The 26,209-nt window shown below is 58.0% G+C and overlaps 1 protein-coding gene across 2 annotated transcripts in view; it reads left to right on the top strand.

Annotated features, from left to right (window-relative positions):
- The window catches only part of LRFN5 (leucine rich repeat and fibronectin type III domain containing 5), a 48,753-nt gene extending 35,856 nt beyond the window's left edge, over positions 1-12,897 (top strand). The window contains exons 2-4 of one of the 2 annotated variants that reach the window (XM_036384513.2): positions 917-2,324; positions 3,263-3,966; positions 12,498-12,897. In XM_036384513.2, the coding sequence (XP_036240406.1) occupies positions 937-2,324; positions 3,263-3,966; positions 12,498-12,607 (2,202 nt within the window). In that variant the 5' untranslated portion in view covers positions 917-936 and the 3' untranslated portion in view covers positions 12,608-12,897. Of the gene's footprint in view, positions 1-916; positions 2,325-3,262; positions 4,767-12,497 lie in introns of those variants that run through there. The other variant, XM_036384512.2, reaches the window with a different exon arrangement.
- The last annotated feature ends 13,312 nt before the right edge of the window (positions 12,898-26,209 follow it).

Genomic DNA, 26,209 nt, shown 5'->3' with positions numbered 1-26,209 from the left:
CTCAGACACGTGGTGGGTGCTTCTCCAGGGCCCCTGCTCCCACCTGCTCCAGGGAGGAGCACCCTGAGCCTCCCACCCATGCTGGGAGCCTTTGGCACAGTCCCTGGTGGGTGACCTCGCTGAGCTGCGTGGGCACTGCTGCTGGCAGCCCTCCTCCCACTTGCCACGAGGAGCAGGCCTGGCAGTGTGAGCAATAAAGCTGATTGAACCGCTGGGCTTTCCAGGGGGAGCCGGAAAGCTGTGATCAGCTAAAATTAGCCCAAGATCCATTTTTATTTAGATCTCTGTTGTGGGGGCTTTTCTTGTTTTTTTTGTTTTGTTTTGTTTTTTTGGGGTGTTTTTTTTTTGTTTCATTTTGTTTTATTTGCATTTTTGGGGTTTGAATGACATAAAATCAGCTCCTTCTGAGTTTATTCTGAAAATAGCATTAAGAGCTTAAATGTTCAGTGGAGATGGCTGTAAACCCATTGAGCTGCTGTGATTTCAAGGCCTCTGAAAGTTTCAGCTTAGCAAGTGAAGCACACATGAGCCACTCCTCATTTTCTGTACCTGGACATTTGTCATTATGGCCAGCCTGAGAGGGCAGGGGCTCTGCTGGGATGTGGAGCTGCACTGGGCAGCAGGATGGGCTCTAGCAGGAGGGGCCCGAGGGGTGGCTTCCCAATGGCTTTGTCATTTGTATGAGTGTTGATGTGTATCCATGGAGCTGCAAACATCCCTGACTCTCAGCTGCACTCCTGGCAGGCATTCTTGTGTTGGGATGGGGGGATGGAGAAGGACCAGGTAACACAGGGAGGGTGGCTCGCTGCCACCTGAACTTCAGTTCCATGGTTTAACCTCAAACTGTCTGTCTTGGCTCTTTTATTATGCCTGTCTTATCTCACAGAGACTAACCGTTGTCTGCTCTCCCTTGCAGGCTCTTGAATCTGTTCTACAATGGAAAAACTGCTTTTGTTTCTGCTGTTCATTGGCGTAGCGGTGCGAGCTCAGATCTGCCCCAAGCGCTGCGTCTGTCAGATCTTGTCTCCCAACCTCGCCACCCTGTGTGCCAAGAAAGGGCTCTTGTTTGTTCCTCCCAACATTGACAGGAGGACTGTGGAGCTGCGGCTGGCAGACAACTTTGTTACAAACATTAAAAGGAAAGACTTTGCCAACATGACCAGCCTGGTGGACCTGACGCTGTCCCGGAATACAATCAGTTTTATCACACCTCACGCGTTTGCCGACCTGCGCAATTTGCGGGCTCTGCATTTGAACAGCAACCGATTGACTAAGATCACTAATGACATGTTCAGTGGGCTCTCCAATCTCCACCACTTGATACTGAACAACAATCAGCTGACTTTAATTTCTTCCACAGCTTTTGATGATGTTTTAGCTCTCGAGGAATTGGATTTGTCTTACAACAATCTGGAAACCATCCCTTGGGATGCCGTGGAGAAAATGGTCAGTTTGCACACTCTCAGTCTTGACCACAACATGATTGACCATATTCCTAAGGGGACCTTCTCCCACCTCCACAAGATGACCAGGCTGGACGTCACGTCCAACAAACTGCAGAAGCTGCCGCCTGACCCGCTCTTCCAGCGCGCTCAGGTGCTGGCAACCTCAGGAATTATCAGCCCCTCGACGTTTGCGCTGAGCTTTGGTGGGAACCCCTTGCATTGCAACTGTGAGCTCTTGTGGCTGAGGCGCCTTTCCAGGGAGGATGACCTGGAGACCTGTGCCTCTCCCACGCTGCTGTCGGGCCGGTACTTCTGGTCCATCCCCGAGGAGGAGTTCCTGTGCGAGCCCCCGCTCATCACGCGGCACACCCACGAGCTGCGGGTGCTGGAGGGGCAGCGGGCGGCCCTGCGCTGTAAGGCCCGCGGTGACCCCGAGCCAGCCATCCACTGGATCTCGCCCGAGGGCAAGCTGATCTCCAACGCCACCAGGTCCACGGTGTACGACAACGGGACGCTCGACATCCTCATCACCACGGTGAAGGACACGGGCTCCTTCACCTGCATCGCTTCCAACCCCGCGGGGGAGGCCACGCAGACCGTGGACCTGCACATCATCAAACTGCCCCACCTGCTGAACAGCACAAACCACATCCACGAGCCTGACCCGGGCTCCTCGGATATCTCCACATCCACCAAGTCGGGCTCCAACGCCAGCAGTAGTAACGGGGATACTAAAGTCAGCCAGGATAAGAAGGTGGTCGTTGCGGAAGCGACGTCCTCCACGGCTCTGCTGAAATTCAATTTTCAGAGGAATATACCTGGGATACGTATGTTTCAAATCCAGTACAATGGTACTTACGATGACTCCCTTGTTTACAGGTAAGGCAGCCCCAGCCTGCCCCCGTGGGACCGTGCTGGGTGCGTGGTGCTGCCGTGTGGCCCTGGCCTGGGCACCCCTCTGCTGCGGTTCCTGTGCCATGCCGTGCCAGCTGAGCAGAGCCCAGCCCCGGCAGCTCGTGGTGGGAGCCTCAGGAAGGACTCGTGCCATTTCTACTCACAAGCGGGAAAATTACTTAGAACAGTGTTATTTTTAGGTAATCCAAGTGGACCTCTAATCCTCTGAACTGATCTGAGAAAGGTTGTGAAGGTAGATGGATTAAATGGTGCCTAATGTGCTCAGCTTTGTGGAAGCACAGGGAGGACAGTGTCTGTGAGCATGTTCCTCACAGCACTTTCTGGCGATGCCCATGCAGGGGAAGTGCAGGGGGGCTCTGTGCTGCCAGGTGTAGCTGTTGCACCCTTCAGCACTGGCTTTGCTTGGTCATTTCTTCTGCAAAGAGGGTAGATGTAGATCAGGTAACTGAAAAAAATTCTTCCCTGTGAGGACAGTGAGACCCTGGCACAGGTTACTCAGAGAAGTTGTGGGTGCCTCATCCATGGAAGTGTCCAAGGCCAGGCTGGACAGAGCTTAGAGCAACCTTGTCTGGTGGAAGGTGTCCCTGCCCATGGCAGGAGGGTGAACTAGATGGTCTTTAAATGTGACTTTCAACCCAGGCCATTCTGTGGTCCTGTGGTTCCACGTTTTTGATGTGGTGGTTCTAATGGGGGGCTCTGCCATGCTGAGCTGTGCCAGGGGCCTTGGCAGTGACTGCTGCTACATGGAAGGCCGGGCAGGAGCTGCAGGGGGATGGAGATGAGCCCCACGGGGACAGTGGACAAGCCGTGGTGGTGCCCAGCACAGCCTGGGCTGCCCCACAGGGTGGGAAAGTGCCGCTGTGTCCGCCAGGTTCGTTCACACTGGTTTCCTTCTCCCCCAGAATGATACCTCCCACGAGCAAAACCTTTCTGGTCAACAACCTGGCCGCGGGGACGATGTACGACCTGTGCGTCCTGGCCATCTACGACGACGGGATCACCTCGCTGACGGCCACCAGGGTGGTGGGCTGCACGCAGTTCACCACCGAGCAGGATTATGTGCGCTGCCACTTCATGCAGTCCCAGTTCCTGGGCGGGACCATGATTATCATCATCGGCGGGATCATTGTGGCGTCCGTGCTCGTGTTCATCATCATCCTCATGATCCGCTACAAGGTGTGTAACAACAACGGGCAGCAGAAGGCCACCAAGGTCAGCAACGTGTACTCGCAGACCAACGGGGCTCAGATCCAGGGCTGCGGCGGGGCGCTGTCTCAGTCCATGTCCAAGCAGGCTCTCGGGCACGAGGAGGGCGTCCAGTGCTGCAAGGCTGCGGCCGACGGCGCCGCGCAGTCACCGGACACCGGCTCCGGCCAGGACTCGGCCACCACTACCTCGGCGTTGCCTCCCGCCTGGACTCCCAGCGCTGCCCCGCCGCAGAAGCAGAAGCGCAAGTCGGGGCCCAAGCCCGGCAGCGAGGCGCAGGGCGAGGCGGGCGGTGGCGCCGAGCCCCAGAACTCCAACAGGAACAACTCCACGGCGCTGACGCTGGCCGGGCGCGGCGCCGACGCGGCCCCCACGTACAAAAGAGCACAATCCAAGCCAAGTAAGTTCCTGACGCTGCCGGCCGAGGCCAGCCGCGCCAAGCGGCGGCGCTCGCTGGGCGGAGAGCTGCTGGAGCCCTGCGGCCCCGCCGGCCTGCGCTCCAAGCGCAGCATGTCCATGAACGGGATGCTGCTCCAGGCAGACTGCGCCCAGAGCGGAACAGCAGCACCTTTCTCCAGTTCTGAGTGGATATTGGAAAGCACTGTGTGACCTGCTTTTTTTTTTCTTTTTTCTTTTTTTTTTTTTTTTTTAAATTTTTATTTTAACTAAAACCACCAAACGTTGTGTGAAACTCCCTTTCCCAGGGAATTGGATTTGGATGTCCACTGCTGTCTCGCTGATTAATGGCTTGTTCATGCGGGGTTCTGTATAAGCCACCCAGTGCACACGGGGTTTATTTAGTTTTCGTTTGGTTTTATTTAATATCAAAACCGAAGGCAACATTCAGAGATTAAAAAAAAAAAAAAAAAAAGGAAAAAAAAGATTAAGGGGCGAAAAAAAGCACGAAACAGCACCAGTGCCTTCCCTGCTCTAGGACTGGCTTCCTGGTTCTGCGGTAGCAGAAAACAAAAGAGAGAGTTTTCACAGAAAAAGCCTTTTATAAAGGAAATGCAATTTCCTCCAAGCTAACAAATAACCACTTCTGGATCAATCAGTAAAATGATATTTTTTAAACCGGTCAGACTGTATATTTCTTTTCCGTGACAATGGTGTTGCCTTTGTTTTTAGGCAGATGCTGTACAGGAGCAACAACGCTGTGTTGTTATGTTGTGTAAAATAAAATATTCACTCGGTACGCCAGCCAGCCTCGCGGTGACTGCCCTGCCGGGGCCGGGCCTTGGTGCTGCTGCAGAGCTCCCGCCGTGGGGCACCAGGAGGCACCAGGAGGCACCAGGGCACGGGGCCCTTCCCCTGTGCTGGCTCTGGCTGGCTGGGGCTGGCACTGATAGAGCTCTGGGAGCTCGCAGCAGCTCTCCCTGAGAGGAGCCTGAGCTGGGATCCCACAGCCTGAGCTGGGATCCCACATTGGCTCTCCCTGAGAGGTGCCTGAGCTGGGATCCCACAGCCTGAGCTGGGATCCCATATTGGCTCTCTCTGAGAAGTGCCTGCCCCATGTCCCAGGGCACCCAGACGTGGTGCAGGCAGCGCCCTGTCCTGCAGCCCTGGGCAGGGAGCGGGGCTGGGGCGCCTCGGGGTGCTGGGCACAGCTGAGCAGGGCTGTGAGCAGGGCCAGCAGGTGAGCAGGCAGGTGGGCAGGTGGGCAGGCAGGTGACCAGGTGGGCAGACAGGTGAGCAGGCAGGTGGGCAGGTGGACAGACAGGTGGGCAGACAGGTGGGCAGGTGGGCAGGCAGGTGACCAGGTGGGCAGGCAGGTGACCAGGTGGGCAGGCAGGTGGGCAGGTGACCAGGTGGGCAGCCAGGTGGGCAGGTGGGCAGGCAGGTGACCAGGTGGGCAGGCAGGTGGGCAGGTGACCAGGTGGACAGCCAGGTGGGCAGGTGGGGAGGCAGGTGGGCAGGTGGGCAGACAGGTGGGCAGGCAGGTGGGCAGGTGGACAGCCAGGTGGGCAGACAGGTAGGCAGGTGGGCAGGCAGGTGACCAAGTGGGCAGACAGGTAGGCAGGCAGGTGACCAGGTGGACAGCCAGGTGGGCAGACAGGTAGGCAGGTGGGGAGGCAGGTGGGCATGGTGGGCAGACAGGTGGGCAGGCAGGGCTGCAGCCAGCAGGGTCACGGTCCTTATCACCTCAGCTGGTCAGGTGTTGGTGGTCATCTCCTGCTGTCCTAGACTCCTGGGCCATATTTCCTCAGAACTTTATGGTTTGGTCCAGTTCTTTTCAGTCCCTGAGTGCATTGAGGGGCTGGATGATGATGGTCTCACCTTTGAGCTGCTCCTAATTGCTGTGCCTGTGGGATGGAGTGATTTTGGGCCACTCTGCAGGGACAGAATCCCACAGCAGCAGGGGACAGCAGGTGCAGATTCTGTTGTGTGGATGGCAGCTGCTCTGCTCACTGTAAAGGGAAGCCTGCAGTTAATATTAATTAAACTCATATGGTCATCATATTCAAATTAGAGACAGCTTAACTCTGAATATTTGAGCATTGTGCATTCTCAGATGCCAAATAACAGGTTCATGATGGGCTTTGTGGCCATAAAAGTGAGAGAATAGTTAAATTTTATACCCTGTATGCTTGTTCTTGGGGGCACAGTAACTCAGGCCGGTGCCTGAGGCCAGCCTGGCTCCAGCCAGGGCAGCAGCTGGCCCCAGGGCAGTTGTGGGGGCACATCTCAGAGTGGGGCACAGCCCCTGGCACCCCATCTGTGTCCCCAGGACTCTGCAGTGAGGAGCTGATGCTCTTGGCCAGTGTGGGCTGCTCTGAATGATTTTATTGCCTGTCAGAGAAGAACAAAGTCAGTGAGGCTGGTGTCAAGGACCTAAAAGGAAGAGGCTGCTTCTTTTTTAGGAACCCTTTTTGCTTCCCTCAGGAAATGCAGAGACCAAATAGGAAAGAAAGCCTCAAAATGAGAAAGCCTGCTTCCTGCTGGAAAAAGTTTAAAAAAAATACAATAAATCCCTCCTTGGATTGCTCTGGCAGCCCATGAGCACTGCACGAACAGAGGGGAGCTGTCAAACACGTGCTGTGGGGGACAGGGGTGGCCTGTCCAGGGTCTGGCACTCTGATGCCAAGGGCTTTGCCCAGTGTGGGTCAAACATGAAGGTCTGAGCCCCAGTGAGGGGCTGTGCTGGCAGAGGCACCTTTCCCCCGCCCTGGGGTACAGGGAGGGTGTCAGAGGTTTGCTGTGGAGTGCCTGGGTCTAATCATGCATTTTAAAAACATCCAATGAAAATGCTTTTATATGTTGTCTAAAACTGGACCTAAATCTGTGTGATGTTTTGTGAAAATGCTAAAATACTAATGGTGTCCTGTGGTTTAAGGAAGTTTATTTTTATATTTGTAACTTTTCACTCAAAGGAATAATTTTCTAAGCACTGCAGCTGATGTTCTGTCCACGGTGCCTCTGTGTCAAGCAGTGTGCAGGGACCATATGGCCCTGTTTGGTTCATTTCTGCTGACAGTGCAGGAAAGGGGATCTGGGCAGCCAGGGGTTCCTCTCATGCCAGCTTCTCTCCCTGGCTGACAGGATCATTCATCCCTTGGGAGGGCCCTGGGCATGGAATCACCTGTTCCCACTGGAATAACTGTGCAGTGGGACATTGGTTTTATTCAGGGTTCATTCAAAGTCTGGGAATCCTCATGGAGGAGGGAATTCTCTGTCCTTTCTGTTCTGCAAAAACCACGGGTTGCCAGCTGTGAGACAGAAAAGTGCTGAGATGCCCCTGGATCAGAACAACACCAGGTTATTTCCCCCAGGCTGCAATGACTCCTCAGCACAGGTGATGGAATGGGTGTGATGGGGATGTGGCCCCAGCACCACCCCAGCCATGGAGGGCACTGCAGGGGCTGAGCCCAGGGTGCCTCCCTGCCCAGCTGGGCTCTGTGTGCTGCTGCTCAGGTACAGATTGTCTGGATTATAGCCATGAGAGGGCCTGTTCACGGGAGGAACTGCTGCAGGAAGTTCTGAGCTCTGCCTGCAGTGGCCAGGCCCTCTGTGGAGATGGCTGTGCTGGGGGAGATGGGCTCTGCTGGGCTGGGCAGAGCTGGGCTGGGCTGTGCTGGGCAGAGCTGGGTGTTGTGCTGTGTCTCTGTGCCTGGGCTGCCCTCCTGCTGTGTCCTGCTGTGTCCTTACCCTGTGTCCATGGTGCTGCTGCCCTGCTGCCAGTGTGCCCCTGTTTGTGCAGCGTGTCCCCATGCCAGCCCTGCCCTGTGCCCACTGGCTCAGTGGGCAGGGAACTGCACAGCCCTGCTGTGTGCCCTGTGCATGGAGAGGGAGCTGCACAGCTGTGTGCCCTGTGCATGGAGAGGGAGCTGCACAGCCCTGCTGTGTGCCCTGTGCATGGAGAGGGAGCTGCACAGCCCTGCCCTGTGCATGGGCAGGGAACTGCACAGCCCTGCCCTGTGCCCTGTGCATGGAGAGGGAGCTGCACAGCCCTGCTGTGTGCCCTGTGCATGGGGAGGGAGCTGCACAGCTCTGCCCTGTGCCCTGTGCATGGAGAGGGAGCTGCACAGCCCTGCTGTGTGCCCTGTGCATGGAGAGGGAGCTGCACAGCCCTGCCCTGTGCCCTGTGCATGGGCAGGGAGCTGCACAGCCCTGCTGTGTGCCCTGTGCATGGAGAGGGAGCTGCACAGCCCTGCTGTGTGCCCTGTGCATGGGCAGGGAGCGGCACAGCCCTGCCCTGTGCCCTGTGCATGGAGAGGGAGCTGCACAGCCCTGCTGTGTGCCCTGTGCATGGAGAGGGAGCTGCACAGCCCTGCCCTGTGCCCTGTGCATGGAGAGGGAGCTGCACAGCCCTGCCCTGTGCCCTGTGCATGGAGAGGGAGCTGCACAGCCCTGCCCTGTGCCCTGTGCATGGAGAGGGAGCTGCACAGCCCTGCCCTGTGCCCTGTGCATGGGCAGGGAGCGGCACAGCCCTGCCCTGTGCATGGGCAGGGAGCTGCACAGCCCTGCTGTGTGCCCTGTGCATGGAGAGGGAGCTGCACAGCCCTGCCCTGTGCCCTGTGCATGGAGAGGGAGCTGCACAGCCCTGCTGTGTGCCCTGTGCATGGAGAGGGAGCTGCACAGCTCTGCCCTGTGCCCTGTGCATGGAGAGGGAGCTGCACAGCCCTGCTGTGTGCCCTGTGCATGGAGAGGGAGCTGCACAGCCCTGCTGTGTGCCCTGTGCATGGAGAGGGAGCTGCACAGCCCTGCTGTGTGCCCTGTGCATGGAGAGGGAGCTGCACAGCTCTGCCCTGTGCCCTGTGCATGGAGAGGGAGCTGCACAGCCCTGCTGTGTGCCCTGTGCATGGAGAGGGAGCTGCACAGCTCTGCCCTGTGCCCTGTGCATGGAGAGGGAGCTGCACAGCCCTGCTGTGTGCCCTGTGCATGGAGAGGGAGCTGCACAGCTCTGCCCTGTGCCCTGTGCATGGGGAGGGAGCTGCACAGCCCTGCTGTGTGCCCTGTGCATGGAGAGGGAGCGGCACAGCCCTGCCCTGTGCCCTGTGCATGGAGAGGGAGCTGCACAGCCCTGCTGTGTGCCCTGTGCATGGAGAGGGAGCTGCACAGCCCTGCCCTGTGCATGGAGAGGGAGCTGCACAGCCCTGCCCTGTGCCCTGTGCATGGAGAGGGAGCGGCACAGCTCTGCCCTGTGCATGGAGAGGGAGCTGCACAGCCCTGCTGTGTGCCCTGTGCATGGAGAGGGAGCTGCACAGCCCTGCTGTGTGCCCTGTGCATGGAGAGGGAGCTGCACAGCTCTGCCCTGTGCCCTGTGCATGGAGAGGGAGCTGCACAGCCCTGCTGTGTGCCCTGTGCATGGAGAGGGAGCTGCACAGCTCTGCCCTGTGCCCTGTGCATGGAGAGGGAGCTGCACAGCCCTGCTGTGTGCCCTGTGCATGGAGAGGGAGCTGCACAGCTCTGCCCTGTGCCCTGTGCATGGGGAGGGAGCTGCACAGCCCTGCTGTGTGCCCTGTGCATGGAGAGGGAGCGGCACAGCCCTGCCCTGTGCCCTGTGCATGGAGAGGGAGCTGCACAGCCCTGCTGTGTGCCCTGTGCATGGAGAGGGAGCTGCACAGCCCTGCCCTGTGCATGGAGAGGGAGCTGCACAGCCCTGCCCTGTGCCCTGTGCATGGAGAGGGAGCGGCACAGCTCTGCCCTGTGCATGGAGAGGGAGCTGCACAGCCCTGCTGTGTGCCCTGTGCATGGAGAGGGAGCTGCACAGCCCTGCCCTGTGCCCTGTGCATGGGGAGAGGGCACATAGCTCCTGGCACCCCCTGTTTCGTGTGCGTGGGGAGGGGACACAGCTCCTGGCAGCCCCTACCTGGCTGGGAAGGGCCTGGCATGGCTGGGGTGCGCTGCCCCAAGAGCCCCAGAGCTCCTGGCATGAGCTGCTCCCACCCCAGCTGGCAGCATGGCTGGAGCCTTGGTGCCACCAGCACAGAGTGCTCCTGCCTGCTGTGCCACGTCACAGGGACCATCAGAGCCCTGCTGGGCATTGCTCTGGGAACATCCCAGACCAGCAGAGTGGCACAGAGCTGTGGTGGGTGGGCAGGCCTGGGCAGCTGTGTGTGCCCTTGTGCCATGGCAGAGTGTGCCCGAAGCCACAGCGGGCACCAGCACAGAGAGGGGCACGCTGCTGCCTTGGGAACAGCTTCAGACCAGGGATAAAGGCTACAGCTGGCACCAGGGTCACCTCTCTGCCCAGCAGGCACGGGAGCAGAGCCTCAGCCACGCTGGAGCTTTGGGGCACTGGAGCCTGAGGGTGCCACTCACACGCGGGCACAGCTGTCTGCCAGCCCTGTGCTCACTCACAGCATTCCCCTCCCTGCTCCACGGTGCTGCTGCCCCTCAGGGTGCCCCATCACTGCCCAAAAGCTGCACCAGCAGCAGCCACCCACTTGCACGGTGCCTTCTCCTGGCAGTGATGCTAACGTTGGTCAGAGTTCTGGTTTAACAGCACCAAACTGGCCAGTCCTTAGGGTCCTGCTCACAAATAACGTGGTTCTGCTTTTCCCCTTTTCAAACGTGTCCCTGTGTGCTGGGCCTGGGGCACAGCCTGGGCTGCCAGACCCCGCCGTGCTGGATTGCTGTGTCACCTCAGGTGGCTCCAGAGCTGCACTTTAGCAGTGGCTGGGTCAGGGATCTGAGGGGTGAACCTGGGCTGCTGTGCCTGGCTTGGTGTGGGCTGGTTCTGCTCCTGCACTGCCAGGCTGCTGCTCTGGAGGCACCTGCAGAGCTGTGTGAAAGCTGTGCCACCTCCTCTGCAGGGGAAATTCCCACTGCTGGGAGTGGGGGAGAGGAAAACCAGACAGGGTTTGCCCCAGCCTCCTCACGGGCACACAGGGACCCCACCTGGAATGTGGCCAGTCTGTACTATGGGAGCTTGTTGTCTTATAAATCACAACAGTTCCATTATCATTATATGTTGTCTTGTATATTAAGAGTTCCATTATCATTATGGTGCAAGGGTTCCATATCCTCAGAGTCTTGCACCTCCTCAATGTTTGTCATAGGCAGCTCCTCTGAGCACTGCCTGTTCCTGGACCTTGCAGCAGCCATCTGACTCCAGTTCCCACCAATCCACTCTTTTATACCACTTGTTCTTATTGGCTACAGGTGTTGCCTGTTATCATCCAGCCTGCTCCTAATCTTTAGTAATAGGGTCCAGCTGCAACGCCTTGGGGGGTAAGATTACATTCTGCTTTACCCATCCTGTGCCCCCCGGCAGGGGCTGTAACCCACAGCACCCAAAGAGGAGTTGAGGTGGTGCCTGGTTGGTGTTGGCACGTGGCAGTGGCACGCCTGCACTGCCCCAGGTAAGTGGGGCTGTGCTGGGTGCCAGGAGCAGTGGCACCAGGTGAGGAGGTGGAGCAGCTGCCCCATGGGCTGTCCCCGTGCCCTGGGCAGGACAGTGACACGTGGCACACCCTGCTTGCAGTGACCTTTCCTGGTGCACACACTCCTCAGGAAGGTGGGTGCTGTGTCTGTGCCCCCCTGCTGCTGGGGCAGGACAGTGACACGTGGCACACCCTGCTTGCAGTGACCTTTCCTGGTGCACACACTCCTCAGGAAGGTGGGTGCTGTGTCTGTGCCCCCCTGCTGCTCTGCTCTGCTCTGCTGTCCCCAGCTCTGTGGCCCCTGGCAGCGTGCAGAGCTGGGGTCCCTGCCGTGGGCAAAGGCTTGGCCTGTGCAAGGGCAGCAGCAAATCTAGAGAATGGAGAACTCCCAGGTTCTGGAACAATGAGCTTTGCTGGTTCTGGGGGTTGTCTTGTTGGATTTCCCCTGAAGCAGCAGCAGCAGCAGCGCTGTGCTGCACTCCCTGATGGTGACAAGACTTGTGGCAGAGGTGTTGGTGGGGACATTGGGTACTGTTAGCCCTGTTTCTTGTCATTCCAGTCCCCTGTCTCAGCCCAGTCCCCTGTCACCCCTGTCTAATCCCAGTCCCCTGTTATCCCAGTCCCCTGTTATCCCAGTCTCAGCCCTGTCCCCTGTCAGCTGCCATCCTCTGCTGTCCCAGCCTCTGCAGGACACATGGCACCAGGTCAGTGGGTGCTAGGGCTGAGGGCAGGGTCTGCTGCTGCTTCCTGCCCAGGCTGGCTCTGTGGCAGCTCCTGGGACCCTCAGTGCAGTGCCCAGCCTTGCCCCAGGCCAGCTCCTGGTGGGTGCTGTGCCCAGGCTGGCTCTGTGGCTGCTCCTGGTGGGTGCTGTGCCCATGCTGGCCCCATGGCAGCTCCTGGTGGGTGCTGTGCCCAGGCTGGCTCTGTGGCTGCTCCTGGTGGGTGCTGTGCCCAGGCTGGCCCCGTGGCTGCTCCTGGTGGGTGCTGTGCCCAGAATGGCCCAGGGCAGCTCCTGCTGTGGTCCCACATCAGTGCCACCTCGGCCATGGAAGGGCAGCTGCTGCTCCCCGTGCCCTCACTGTGTGTGTTCTGTCTCTCTGTGCAGAAGCCGGGGCCTCTCTGCAGGACACCAGCCCCTGTGCCCTCCCTGAACACGCTGCCCCAGACGCTGCTCCTCGGCAGAAATCGCTCCGGTTCCACCTGTCCCAGGACTGACCTCTGGCTCACCCTCCGGAACCTTTACTTGAAGCTGCAGCCCAGGCCCTCCAGGTCGGCTGCCTCGAGAAACTGTCTTCCCCCTCACAGGTTTCCCAGCTCCATCTGCCACTTGAAGTCTGAAATTCCTGTTTTTTCTGGTGTCCAAGTTTTTTATAACTAAAAATGATGATGAAGAATCTGGTGGCAGCAGCTGCGGTCCCAGTCATGTTCCATGTCACCAGTGGTGAGGTCACGAGCTGTAAACATGGTAGCTTCAATCACCTGAACAAATAAATGTTTTACTACAATGGCATGGGCATGGTGCTTGATCCAGGGGGTTGTGCCCGGCAGGTTGGGTGATCCAGAGAGACCCCATGGTGCTGGGGTCTGTGCCCATGGAGGAACCCCGTGGTGCTGGGGTCTGTGCCCACAGGGACCCCATGGTGCCTGGGGTCTGTGCCCGGGGTCTGTGCCCATGCAGGAACCCCATGGTGCCCGGGGTCTGTGCCCGGGGTCTGTGCCCAGGGTCTGTGCCCATGCAGGAACCCCATGATGCCCGGGGTCTGTGCCCAGGGTCTGTGCCCATGCAAGAACCCCATGATGCCCGGGGTCTGTGCCCGGGGTCTGTGCCCAGGGTCTGTGCCCATGCAAGAACCCCATGATGCCCGGGGTCTGTGCCCAGGGTCTGTGCCCACAGGGACCCCATGGTGCCCAGGGTCTGTGCCCATGCAGGAACCCCATGGTGCCCAGGGTCTGTGCCCACATGAACCCCATGGTGCCCAGGGTCTGTGCCCACATGAACCCCATGGTGCCCAGGGTCTGTGCCCATGGTCTGTGCCCACAGGGACCCCATGGTGCCCGGGGTCTGTGCCCAGGGTCTGTGCCCACAGGGACCCCATGGTGCCCAGGCTCCAGGTGCTCAGCTGAGCTGTGTGAGGTTGGGCTGGCACTGCAGGAGCCAGGGTGGGCCATTCCTGTGTCTCTGAGCAGTGAGCTGTGCCTGGCTGTGCCCAGCTCACAGCCCGGGGTGCCCAGCTGAGTCAGGCAGCCGTGCCGCCAGGGAGCTGCCTGCCTTTGCCCCTCAGTGCTGGGCACTGACAGGGGCTTGGGCAGAGGGAGCCCCATGTGCCCTTGAGGGGCAGCCCTGGGGCTTTCCCACAGAGCCCCCTCCCTGTGCCAGGAGGGCAGCCTGGGCTGTAGTGGGTGACAGCACTGCAGGCTGCTCCAGCACCGTGCCAGCAGTGCCATGGGGCAGCAGAGCACTGAGCACAGGGTGCCAGCAGTGCCATGGGGCAGCAGAGCACAGGGTACCAGCAGTGCCATGGGGCTGCACAGCACAGAGCACAGGGTGCCAGCAGTGCCATGGGGCAGCAGAGCACAGAGCACAGGGTGCCAGCAGTGCCATGGGGCAGCAGAGCACAGGGTAAAAGCAGTGCCATGGGGCAGCAGAGCACAGGGTGCCAGCAGTGCCATGGGGCAGGCACAGCACAGAGCACAGGGTGCCAGCAGTGCCATGGGGCAGGCACAGCACAGAGCACAGGGTGCCAGCAGTGCCATGGGGCAACAGAGCACAGAGCACAGGGTGCCAGCAGTGCCATGGGGCAGGCACAGCACAGAGCACAGGGTGCCAGCAGTGCCATGGGGCAGCAGAGCACAGGGTGCCAGCAGTGCCATGGGGCTGCACAGCACAGAGCACAGGGTGCCAGCAGTGCCATGGGGCAACAGAGCACAGAGCACAGGGTGCCAGCAGTGCCATGGGGCAGGTACAGCACAGAGCACAGGGTGCCAGCAGTGCCATGGGGCAGGCACAGCACAGAGCACAGGGTGCCAGCAGTGCCATGGGGCTGCAGAGCACAGAGCACAGGGTGCCAGGGGCTCTGGAGCAGTGTCAGCCCTAACAGGACAGCCTGGGCTGCGGGGACAGCTGGGGACTGGCCTGGGACTCCCATGCTGCCCCAGTCCCTCCATCCACACAGCCTCTCCTTGCTTCTCTAACAAGACCAAAGGGGTTTTTGGGATTTTTTTTCTTTTCTCCCTTGTCAGCATTCCATCTGGCTCACAGATCTAATTAGAGCTTTCTCAGAACAGTGAATCAGCCAGCCTTAGCATGACTTCAGGAAAGCAGATCCCATCTCTGGTGTGTGTGTCCTGTCACCAGGACTGGCTGCCCAGATGGGCTCTCCTGGTGGAGATGGGCCTGTGGAGGCTGGTCCCACTGCTGGCCCCTGTCCTGCTGGACTCAGCTGGCTCAGTGACCTGCCTGGGGCTTGTCTGTAGCAGCAGAGACATCAACACCTGCCCAGGACACAGCAATCCATGGAGGAGAGGCGGAGCTGAACCAGGAGCCTCACCCATCAGCCTCAGCCCTCCTCTGGTTCCTCCTCTGATGCTGCAGAGACAGGATTCACCCCAGGACATTGGCAAGGGGACCCAAGGCTTGTGCCTGTGTGGGAAATCCAGGGCCAGAGTGGCCCCACAGACCCTGGGCAGATGCTCCATGTTCATCCAGTGCTCAATGCCATGCTGAGGGGCACTGCAAGGGGAAGAGCCAAGGCTTTGGTCAGGACTGGGTCATCTCTGTTTTCCTCAGGAAGCCTGAGCAGTGATGTGCTGGCACTGCACACAGCCTGGGTTTGCTGTGGATTATGGTAACAGCAGGCACTGCTCTTCCCTCTCCTTGTGTGCAGTGCAAATGGGGTTTAAATTCTGTCAGAGGCTGAGCCCCAGATGAACTGCCCTTCAATGAAATGTTCAGTGGATGCTGAGTCCAAGAGCCATCCCTTCTCTCTCTGCAGCCTGCAGTGACTCCCCCAGCGCGGTTCAGGACCTTCCTTGGAGCAAGCAGACGGCCCTGGGTCGGCAAAGCAGCCGGGCAGAGCACACCTGGCCCAGCTGTGTGAGGCACAGGACAGCAGAGCTGCTGCTTTCCTCTGGCACCCTGCTCAGCTGTGCACTGCCCGAGCCCTCTGACACCAACGTGCCCCAGGTTCCAGCTGCACAGGCCCATCCGTGCCTGGAATCTCACCCCACATGACCATCATGTCATCCCCTCGTTCAGCAGCTCTGTGCTCAGAGCACAGCTGCTTTCCCCTTGCTGATTCCTCTCTGCATCCTTTTAATTAACTGTCAGGGTAAGTTCCACTTGTCCCTTTGATGTTAACTGGAAATTCAGCTTTCATGGGGCAAAATGCACTGCAGTTGTGAGTCAGGTTTGGGAAAAACCCTTGGAATGTGTGCAGTGGAGTGTGCTTGCTTGTATGGTGCCCTGAGGGATCCTCTTGTTGGGCAAGAAGTGGGGGCTGCTCTGCCCAGGATGGCATTTCATCCATGAAGGGTTTAGAGGAACAGCAACAAGCAAAAGTGACCTAATATGAGATCCAGAACTTGGAAACTCACTGAAGAATCAGGCAAACCATCTCAGCTGCTAAATCTGAAGGGAATCCTGGCTCAGAAACAGCCCCTCCCTGTCTCCAGAGGGTCTGCACAGGGTCCCGGGCCAGCAGGGACACGGGTGGGCTCCTGGCCAGGCTGGGATGCTCCAGGGGCTTCCTCACAAGTGGCTCCATGGCCCTGACCCAGCTCAGGGGCCACTGACCCAGCTCTGCTGCTCTCCACAGGGACAGAGGGGATTATTGTGTGCAGGAGAGATGGGGGCAGGATGGTTGGGATGGAGAGCAGAGATCTCTGCAGCCAGGTTGTGGAACTTGGGGTTTATTGCAAAGGGCCTGGGTGCAGGGCCCTGCTGGAGCTGCCAGGCACAGCTCAGAGCAGGCCTGAGAGAAGAGAGGGGGAGAGAGAGAGAAGGCAAGAGCGTGGTAAAGAGGAGGAGAGAGTAAAAGAGAGGATAAGAGGGTGAAGTTCCCGTTCCAATACAATAAATCTTCTTCTGTGCTGAATATTCTGATTCTCACTGACCAATCCAGTACCAGATACAAATCCTCCAGCATTTCCATACAGCCTGTAAGAATCATTACATTCCCATACTGTGTTACATTTTAAACCCTAAAAACTCCTCTTTAGGCCCTTCTGCCAAGCTGTAGGGTCTGCTCTGACCCCTGGGCCTGTCTGCAAGCAGAGGGTGTTGTTCCATCAAAAGGGGATCACCTTCAGCTGGCCACACCATTGTTTTCCAGTTGTTCAGTAACTGAGGGATCTCAGAGCTTGCTCTCATTTCAATCTCACTTAGAGTTTCCATACTCTCAGCATCTTTTGCCAGGCAATCATATCTATAAGGCTTTCCTGTTTCATCTTCCCCAACAATTATGGGAATTGCTTCTCCTCACAGGTGACCCAGGGCCAGGAAAGGTGTCAGTGGGCACTGGGGATGGTGGCCAGGGCCCAGGGGAGGCTGGTGGGAGGCAGGACATCCCATCCCATCCCATCCCATCCCATCCCATCCCATCCCATCCCATCCCATCCCATCCCATTATCCCATCCCATCCCATCCCATCCCAGGAGCACAGACAGCCTGGCACTCTGCTCACAGGGTCTGTAGGTGACCAGGGGATGCTGGTGGGATGAGTCACAACTCAGGGCTCCCTCAGTGGGAAGAGCCTGGACATTCAAGCCCAGCAGCATCCTCACTGCAGATGTGCTTGGCTCCTGCACTCCTGCAAGGCACCACAGACAGCTAATGGGAATTTTCAGATTAAACCTTGTTTTCACAGAAATACACAGATTTATCATGGTTTAGTTCTGGTTTTCTTGGTTCTGTTTTCTTCTTTTTTAAGTAGGGGAAAAGTAATTGAAGAAAAATTTTCTGTTCAGAGACAAACGACACCCTAGAGCAGATTGAGGAGCATCACTCGAAGAAGTAGGAGCTGAAGATGAGGTTGGATTTGCAGTGGAGGTGTAAATCTCCTTCTCCTTATCTGATGCACACAACACTCAAAATTAGCAGACACTGCTGACAACTTCCTTGGTCTTTTTATTTTCTTTTTTTTTTTTTTTCGGTTGGTTGGGGATTTTTTGTTTGCTTTTAATCTCGTGGAAAGGTTATGAAGCCATGGAAGCACTTCCAGGCAGCACATCCCAGTGGTTCAGGGTGTCTGGGTCCTGGGGCAGCACAGAGCTGCTCCTCTGGTGTGCTGCCAGCTGGGCAGGGCCTGTGGCCATGTGGGAGCTGTGTTTGCTGCTGCCAGGACTGCCAGAGGCATTTCCATAGAAATCTGACAGGCAGAGGTGGCAGCCAATGCCAAGCTCATTGCAGGGCACTAAAGGGCACTCAGAGGTGGCACGGATGCTCAGCTGGGCACATCCTGTTCAGTGGGCAACAGCACACTCTGGGAGAAGGGGCACTGCCCTTCCTGGGGCACAAGGGAGCTGGAGAGCCCCTGGAGAGCCCTGCTGGGAGCAGAGTCACTGTGTGAGCCAGGCTGGGCTGGGCTGGGCTGGGGGCTCTGCCCTGTGCCATTCCTGGGGCTGGAGAGCCCCTGGAGAGCCCCTGGAGAGCCCTGCTGGGAGCAGAGTCACTGTGTGAGCCAGGCTGGGCTGGGCTGGGCTGGGGGCTCTGGCCTGTGCCATCCCTGGGGCTGGAGAGCCCCTGGAGAGCCCTGCTGGGAGCAGAGTCACTGTGTGAGCCAGGCTGGGCTGGACTGGGCTGGGGGCTCTGCCCTGTGCCATCCCTGGGGCTGGGGAGCCCCTGGAGAGCCCCTGGAGAGCCCTGCTGGGAGCAGAGTCACTGTGTGAGCCAGGCTGGGCTGGGGGCTCTGCCCTGTGCCATTCCTGGGGCTGGAGAGCCCCTGGAGAGCCCCTGGAGAGCCCTGCTGGGAGCAGAGTCACTGTGTGAGCCAGGCTGGGCTGGGGGCTCTGCCCTGTGCCATTCCTGGGGCTGCCCAGGATGGGCACAGAGGCAAGGGGGGACCCCAGGTGTCCCCTGGCACAGACACGTGAGGAATCTTGAGGCCATCTGGGGAAAGTGTTGGATGGTGGGTCACCCTTTAAGGGGTCACGCGTTCCTGTAGTTTTTCCCATAAATTCTCTGTGTACACAGGACTGGAGCAGGGCTGGTTGGGTGTTGGCACACGCCATGGGATGACTCTGACAGTTTCCTAAAAGAGACTTTCCCTGGCTACCAGGCTGGAAAAGCTGGGTGGGATAAGGAGGATGGCACCACAGGCTGTGTGTGCCTCGTGGCACAGCAATCCTGTGACCGTGCTCACAGGGGTCTCAGGGTGAGGGAAGAGACGAGGATCTGACTCCATGTTTCAGGAGGCTGATTTATTATTTTATGATATATATTACATTAAAACTATACTAAAAGAATAGAAGAAAGGATTTCATCAGAAAGCCAGCTAAGAACAGAAAAAGAAGGAATGAATAACAAAGGCTTGTGGCTGGGCCTCTGTGTCTGAGCTGTGATTGGCCATTAATTAGAAACAACCACATGTGCCAATCCCAGCTGCACCTGTTGCATCCCACAGCAGCAGATAACCATTGGTTGCATTTTGTTCCTGAGGCCTCTCAGCTTCTCAGGAGGAAAAATCCCAAGGAAAGGATTTTCCATAAAAGATGTCTGTGACACAATCCCTTTTCCCAGTTACACTGGAAACAGCCCAGCCCTGCAGAGTGATTTCAGGCTGCAATATGCACCACCACACCTGAGCTCATGCTGCTGAGGGGCAGTGACTGCACTGCACTGCTCAGAAACACTCATTCATTCTGAGTGGCCTCATCTCATCTTCATTATTTAGGAGTGTTCATCCCTGAAAAATGTTCTGACTCTTAAAGTCCTACAACCCTGCTGAAATTTGAAATGGATGGAATCTAATCTGTATCTGGGCTGATGTCCTGCCACTGTCTCAGAGGGACAGTGTGGCTAATTCACTGTTGGGCTGGAACCTTCCCTGAACATTAGGGAGATGAACAGTTTTCTGTGCCTCAGCATTTTGTGCCAGGGCTGCTGAAGAGGCAGGGGAGAAGAAGGACCCTGGTCCTGCTCCCTGTGCAGCTGCTGCCCAAGGGGCTCAGGCTGGGTGCTGGGAGCAGCCTCCCCTGGGCAGGGAGGGCAGTGTGGGGCTCCATGGAGGCTGGGAGCCAAGGGGGAGCCAAGGGGGCAAAGCCCTGAGTGACCTGGAATGGCCCTGCTCTGAGGAGGGACCAGGGCAGGGATCCCTGGGCTCCCCCAGGCAGGCCATGTTCCTGGGATTGAGCATGGAGCAGGGCAATTCATGTTCCTGGGATTGAGCGTGGAGCAGGGCAATTCATGTTCCTGGGACTGAGCATGGAGCAGGGCAATTCATGTTCCTGGGATTGAGCGTGGAGCAGGGCAGGCCATGTTCCTGGGATTGAGTGTGGGGCAGGCCATGTCCCTGGGATTGAGCATGGAGCAGGGCAATTCATGTTCCTGGGACTGAGCATGGAGCAGGGCAGGCCATGACCCTGGGATTGAGCATGGAGCAGGGCAGGCCATGACCCTGGGATTGAGCATGGAGCAGGGCAGGCCATGTCCCTGGGATTGAGCATGGAGCAAGGCAATGGGGGCTCAGCCAACCCTGCAGAGCAGGGCATGGCACTGCCTTTGGGAGCTCAGGTGCTCAGGTGGCACTGGAGTTACCTGCCAGATGCCAAACAGCCTCTCCTTTCTCTCCAGGTGCTCCATGCTGTCTGTGCCATATCCAGGGAGATGGAGCTGGGTGCCAGCTGAGGAGCAGGGGAGTTGAGGGTGCTGGGAACCAGCTGCCCATCCCATCCCATCCCATCCCATCCCATCCCATCCCATCCCATCCCATCCCATCCCATCCCATCCCATCCCATCCCACTCCATCCCATCCCATCCCATCCCATCCCATCCCATCCCATCCCATCCCATCCCATCCCATCCCATCCCATCCCATCCCATCCCATCCCATCCCATCCCATCCCATTATCCCATCCCACTCCATCCCATCCCATCCCATTATCCCATCCCATTATCCCATCCCTTCCCATTATCCCATCCCAGCAGGCAGGGTGTGGAGCTGCCCCAGCTGGGGCTGGCAGGCACTGGGGCAGCAGGCAGGGATGAGGGGCTGCTCTTGGGTTTCGGGGTGCAGCTGCTCCCCGAGTGGCAGCAGGGTGAGCCCACAGCGGTGACAGGCAGTGCTTTCCCTGCTTTGCTGGGATGACAGCTGTGAGAAGAGAAAGTTGCTGTGCTGGAGCCTGGCTGGGACAGCCTTTCCTTCGGGCTGGGGGCCCTGCAGCAGTTCTGCTGTGCCAGGGAGGGATGGCAGCTGGGCTGGAGGGTGGCTCTGCCCTGTGCAGGGCTGGGGATGTGTGTGTGGGTGAGATCAGCCTCCAAGGGAACACCGTCCCTGCAAGTGTGCTGCTTGTTGTGCACTTCACTGGAACCAGAGAAAATTTAAAGCCAAGTATGTTTGCTTGGTGTTTATGTAGAGTTGAAACCCCTTAGAGGAGGTGAGAAAGTGGAAGGCAAACCCTTAGAGAGCATTTATTTTGTAGTTACAATAAAAGCCATTCTGTGAAGAGAAAGGAGTCAGTTGTAGCTGTTCCAGGAGGCTCTTAGTGTAACCCATGCAAACCTGGGCCGGGTTTTACCCTGGGTTACCCAAACCCTGCCCTGAAGGTCGGGGCTCAGGGGGTCACCAATGTCACAGGACAGAGGAAGGGGCCCAGCTGGGCAGTGGGTGGCTCTTGTGGTGGTGGCAGTCCCCGTGGGGTGGTGGCAGTCCCCGTGGGTGGTGGCAGTCCCTATGGGGTGGTGGCAGTCCCCGTGGGGTGGTGGCAGTCCCCGTGGGTGGTGGCAGTCCCTATGGGGTGGTGGCAGTCCCCGTGGGGTGGTGGCAGTTCCTGTGGGGTGGTGGCAGTCCCCACGGGTGGTGGCAGTTCCCATGGGTGGTGGCAGTTCCTGTGGGGTGGTGGCAGTCCCCACGGGTGGTGGCAGTTCCCATGGGTGGTGGCAGTCCCTATGGGGTGGTGGCAGTCCCCACGGGTGGTGGCAGTCCCCGTGGGTGGTGGCAGTTCCCATGGGTGGTGGCAGTCCCCATGGGTGATGGCAGTCCCTGTGGGTGGTGGCAGTCCCTATGGGGTGGTGGCAGTCCCCGTGGGTGGTGGCAGTCCCCATGGGTGATGGCAGTCCCCGTGGGTGGTGGCAGTCCCTATGGGGTGGTGGCAGTCCCCGTGGGTGGTGGCAGTCCCTATGGGGTGGTGGCACTCCCTATGAGGTGGTGGCAGTCCCCATGGGTGGTGGCAGTCCCTATGGGGTGGTGGCAGTCCCCACGGGGGGTGGTGGCACTCCCTGTGGGGTGGTGGCAGTTCCCATGGGTGGTGGCAGTCCCTGTGCATGGTGGCAGTCCCCGTGGGTGGTGGCAGTTCCCATGGGTGGTGGCAGTCCCTATGGGGTGGTGGCAGTTCCTGTGGGGTGGTGGCAGTCCCCGTGGGGTGGTGGCAGTCCCCGTGGGGTGGTGGCAGTTCCCATGGGTGGTGGCAGTTCCCATGGGTGGTGGCAGTCCCTATGGGGTGGTGGCAGTTCCTGTGGGGTGGTGGCAGTCCCCGTGGGGTGGTGGCAGTCCCCATGGGTGGTGGCAGTCCCATGGGTGGTGGCAGTCCCCGTGGGTGATGGCAGTCCCTATGGGGTGGTGGCAGTCCCCGTGGGTGATGGCAGTCCCCGTGGGTGGTGGCAGTCCCCGTGGGTGGTGGCAGTCCCCACGGGTGGTGGCAGTTCCCATGGGTGGTGGCAGTCCCCATGGGTGGTGGCAGTCCCTATGGGGTGGTGGCAGTCCCCATGGGTGATGGCAGTCCCCATGGGTGGTGGCAGTCCCCATGGGATGCTCCACAGGCTTGGCCAGCAGTGCTGGGGGTTTTGAGCTCCTTACACAGTGGCTGTATCTGACACTACAGGAAGAGGTGTCTGGTGGAAAATGGTGCTGCAGAAGCATAGGGGGAACACTGCCATTTGAAACCACGCTGCATGCTTACTGTGCTGGAAAAACTTGTGTCTGGAGCTCTGTGCAGCCTCAGTACTGCTTCTCCAACAGGCCTGAGATCTGTCTGTGATTTCTGCTGATGTAGCATATAAATGTGGTGCACAGGTGTCCTTTCTGTCCCCTTTACTCCCTCACATTAGCTGAACAAATGACTGGTGGAGCTTGGCTGGGAGGCTGCTGGTTGTGCTGTGGAGTGATGCAGCAGGGCACAAATTGCAAAGAGCATCTTGACAGGTTGCAATAAACTGAGCTCAAAAAAGTTCCTGCAATATGGGAGAGCTGGGGCTCTGTTTCTCATGTGGACCCAGAGGAAGGTCATTAATGGTGCACTGGCATTGCAGAGGCACACGGTGTGCCTGGGCTGTGGTGGTGGAAGTGCCTGCCCTGGGCCCAAACTCCTGGCAGCCTTGGCACTGCTCCCCAAGGGCTGTCCTGAATAGTGCAGGGAGGAGGGTGCTGGGGTTCAGAGGGGACCCCCTGGCTCACCATCGATTGCAGCTGATGGCAAAGGTTGTATTCATGGAATCACTGAAGGGTTTGGGCTGGAAGGGACCTTATAGCTCATCCCATCCCAGCCCTGCCATGGCAGGGACACCTTGCACTGTCCCAGGCTGCTCCCAGCCCTGTCCAGCCTGGCTTGGGGCACTGCCAGGGATGGGGAGCCCACAGCTGCTCTGGGCACCTGTGCCAGGGCATCTCCACCTCCACTGTAAAAAACTTACTTATCCCTTATTCCTGTTGCTGTAGTTAATGGTAGATTGTATGTTTCTCTATAGCCTTTACTCATCAGAGATCTGAATGTAGATGCTCAAATAAGATCTAGAACACGATGCCAGTGGAGAGAGGAGGCTGTGCTCCTGTGGTCAGGGTGTGCTGGGTCGGGGCTGCTGCCCTGGAAGTGCTGGGCAGGGAGGGTACAGGATGGGTGCAGGGTGGGTACCGGGTGGGTGCAGGATGGGTGGGTGCAGGGTGGGTGCAGGGTGGGTGCAGGGTGGGTACAGATTGGCTGCAGGGTGGGTGGGTGCAGGTTTGCTGCAGGGTGGATGCAGGATGGCTGCAGGGTGGGTGGCTGCAGGATGGGTACAGGGTGGCTGCAGGATGGCTGCAGGTTTGCTGCAGGCTGGGTGGGTGCAGGATGGCTGCAGGGTGGGTACAGGGTGGCTGCAGGGTGCTGCAGGGTGGGTGCAGGCTGGGTGGGTGCAGGATGGCTGCAGGGTGGGTGGCTGCAGGGTGCTGCAGGGTGGGTGGGTGCAGGATGGCTGCAGGGTGGGTGCAGGATGGCTGCAGGGTGCTGCAGGGTGGGTGGCTGCAGGATGGGTGCAGGGTGGCTGCAGGATGGCTGCAGGATGGGTGCACGGTGGCTGCAGGGTGGGTGGCTGCAGGATGGGTACAGGGTGGCTGCAGGGTGCTGCAGGGTGGGTGGTGCAGGTTTGCTGCAGGCTGGGTGTGGGATTCCCGGCGTTCCCTGGCTCACACGGGGTCAGCCCCCTGGCCCTGGCGGGCACTGGGGAGGGGCTGCTGTGCCCCAGTCTCTCTTTGCACTTGGTCCTGATGGCAATGACAGCTGCAGAGCCAGCCCGCTGTCCTTGGCAGGGTCCTGTGGGAATCTGCTCCAAAGGCACTTGCAGCTCTTCAGGCACTTTCCTTCTGCTTCACATAAAGTGCATTTGTGGCATGGAGCAAGGGTCAGTGACTTAGGATAAAATCCCTGTAATTTGATAGTTGATTTGATTTGTAATCCCTAGAATTTAATCCCTGTAATTCCTGAAATTTGCCATTCAGAGCAGCTCTGGCCGTGGTGGATGCACCCACAGCAGCTGGTGCTGGGTGGGTGCCCCGCCCAGGGGAGGGTTTGCTGTCCCTCAGCAGATTTACAGGGCAGCTGCCCAGGCCTCTCTGTTTACAAACTCCCTTAAAACTGCCTTAAAAAGAATCTGAGGCTTGGTGCATCTCCAGCTCTGCCAGGACCTGGTGCTGGCAGGGCACCCCCAGGACCCTGCCTTCTTCTGCCCTCCCTCCCTCCCTCAGCTGGCTGGGGTGGAGAGGCCCTTGGAAAACACAAACACCCACAATTCCTTAAACAAAAGCAAAACCCACAAGGTAATGTAAGAAATGAGTAGAACAGAGCTGAGCAGATGTTTCTATGTTGGTATTTTTTTTTAATTTGGAGAAACTAGGGATGCAGTAAAGAAATGGTTTAGGGTTTGTTTTTGTTGTTGCTTTTGTTTTGTTGTTTTTTTTTCCTTTCTTTTTTTTTTTCTGTTGGATTTCATCTTTGCATTGTGAAATAATAAAACCCAGCCCTGATCAGATCCAGGCAAACCTTTCTAGTTCCCAAGCATGTACTGACGCTTTGAAGGAAGAAAATAAAGGGGAGGGGAAGGGAATCCGCAACACATTTAACACGGTTTCACATTAAATCTTCATTATCTTTATCCCACTGGGGGTGTGATAGCGCTTCATTTGCCAGCTGTGCACAGCTGGATGCTCTGGAGCGCAGCAAAGCCCCGAGGAGCGCGGGATGGGAGGAGGCTGGGAGGGTCTGGGGGTCTCGGTCCCCCGGTGCCCGAGCAGCTCCGGCCCGAGCAGCGCGGGGTGGTTGATTAGCAGGGTGATTAATTTGTATCTCCGTGTCTCGAGGGTGTCCCGGGTGTTCGGGGCAGGAGCAGCCCCAGCCCCGCTGGATCGCTGCCCTGGAGCATCCCGGGATCACGGTGCTTCCTTCTGCCAGGAGAGCGGCGGGCACAGCGCCTGCCCCCTCTGGGCACTGCCCAGCTGTGCCCAGCTGTGCCCGGGGCAGGAGCAGCCCCGCTGGATCACTGCCCTGGAGCATCCCGGGATCACGGTGCTGCCCTTGGGCCGGGGCAGGGGTGGGCACAGCACCCACCCCCTCTGGGCACTGCCCAGCTGTGCCCAGCTGTGCCCAGCTGTGCCCGGGGCAGGAGCAGCCCCTGTCCGGGTCCCGCTCTCCAGCAGCTCCATCGCCCCTCATGGAACACCTTCCCCTATCCCCGGCGGTGAGTCTGTGTCCGGAGCAATGAAAACACCTGGGGTTAACACGGGGAGTGACGGGGGGAGCTGGTGTTCCCCCCTGCTGTCCCAAATTTTCTTCTGTAGGGCTACAGGAGTGTAACTGTTTGACGTGGGCAAAGAAATTGTCTTCAACGGCTCCTTTTCGTCTCGTCTATTTGTTGTTGGTTTCCCCCCACCCCCCCAAAAAAAGTTTGTTTACTTTTGCTGTCTGGTATCTCTACCTTTGCTTTAAACTTAATCTTAGTGCCAAATGTCTTTACCCCTATTCAGAATCAATGAAGTGGTGCAAAAGGAGGATTTGCATGTGAAAGAATGTGTACTTTAGCAGTGCCCTTAGAGTGCTGGTGTGTTTTGGTTGGTTTGGTTTTGTTTTGGTTTTTTTGGGGCAATGTTTTGATTTTACTTTGCTTTAGGTTTTTGTTATTATAAAGACTTTTGTTTATTTTTGTTTTGGTTTTGTATTTTTTAAAATAACTTCTTTTTTCTCCTGTCCCTTTTCTGACTGGAACTTCTTGAATTCTCGTACATTTCCCACTGTTGTCCTTGCCAGTTTCAAAGTAATTTCAAATACATTTTCCCCATCCAAATGTGTTAAGGAAACAAATCACCTCTGAAAAAGTTGTTCGTGTGAGGTTTTCCTTTGTAGTTCCATTAAGGGGTGTGA

Source organism: Molothrus ater, chromosome 6 (assembly GCF_012460135.2).
Source record: "Molothrus ater isolate BHLD 08-10-18 breed brown headed cowbird chromosome 6, BPBGC_Mater_1.1, whole genome shotgun sequence".
Classification (NCBI taxonomy): Eukaryota; Metazoa; Chordata; class Aves; order Passeriformes; family Icteridae; genus Molothrus; species Molothrus ater.
Note: the sequence above shows the minus strand (reverse complement) of the source record. Positions and strands in the feature narration are given on the sequence as shown.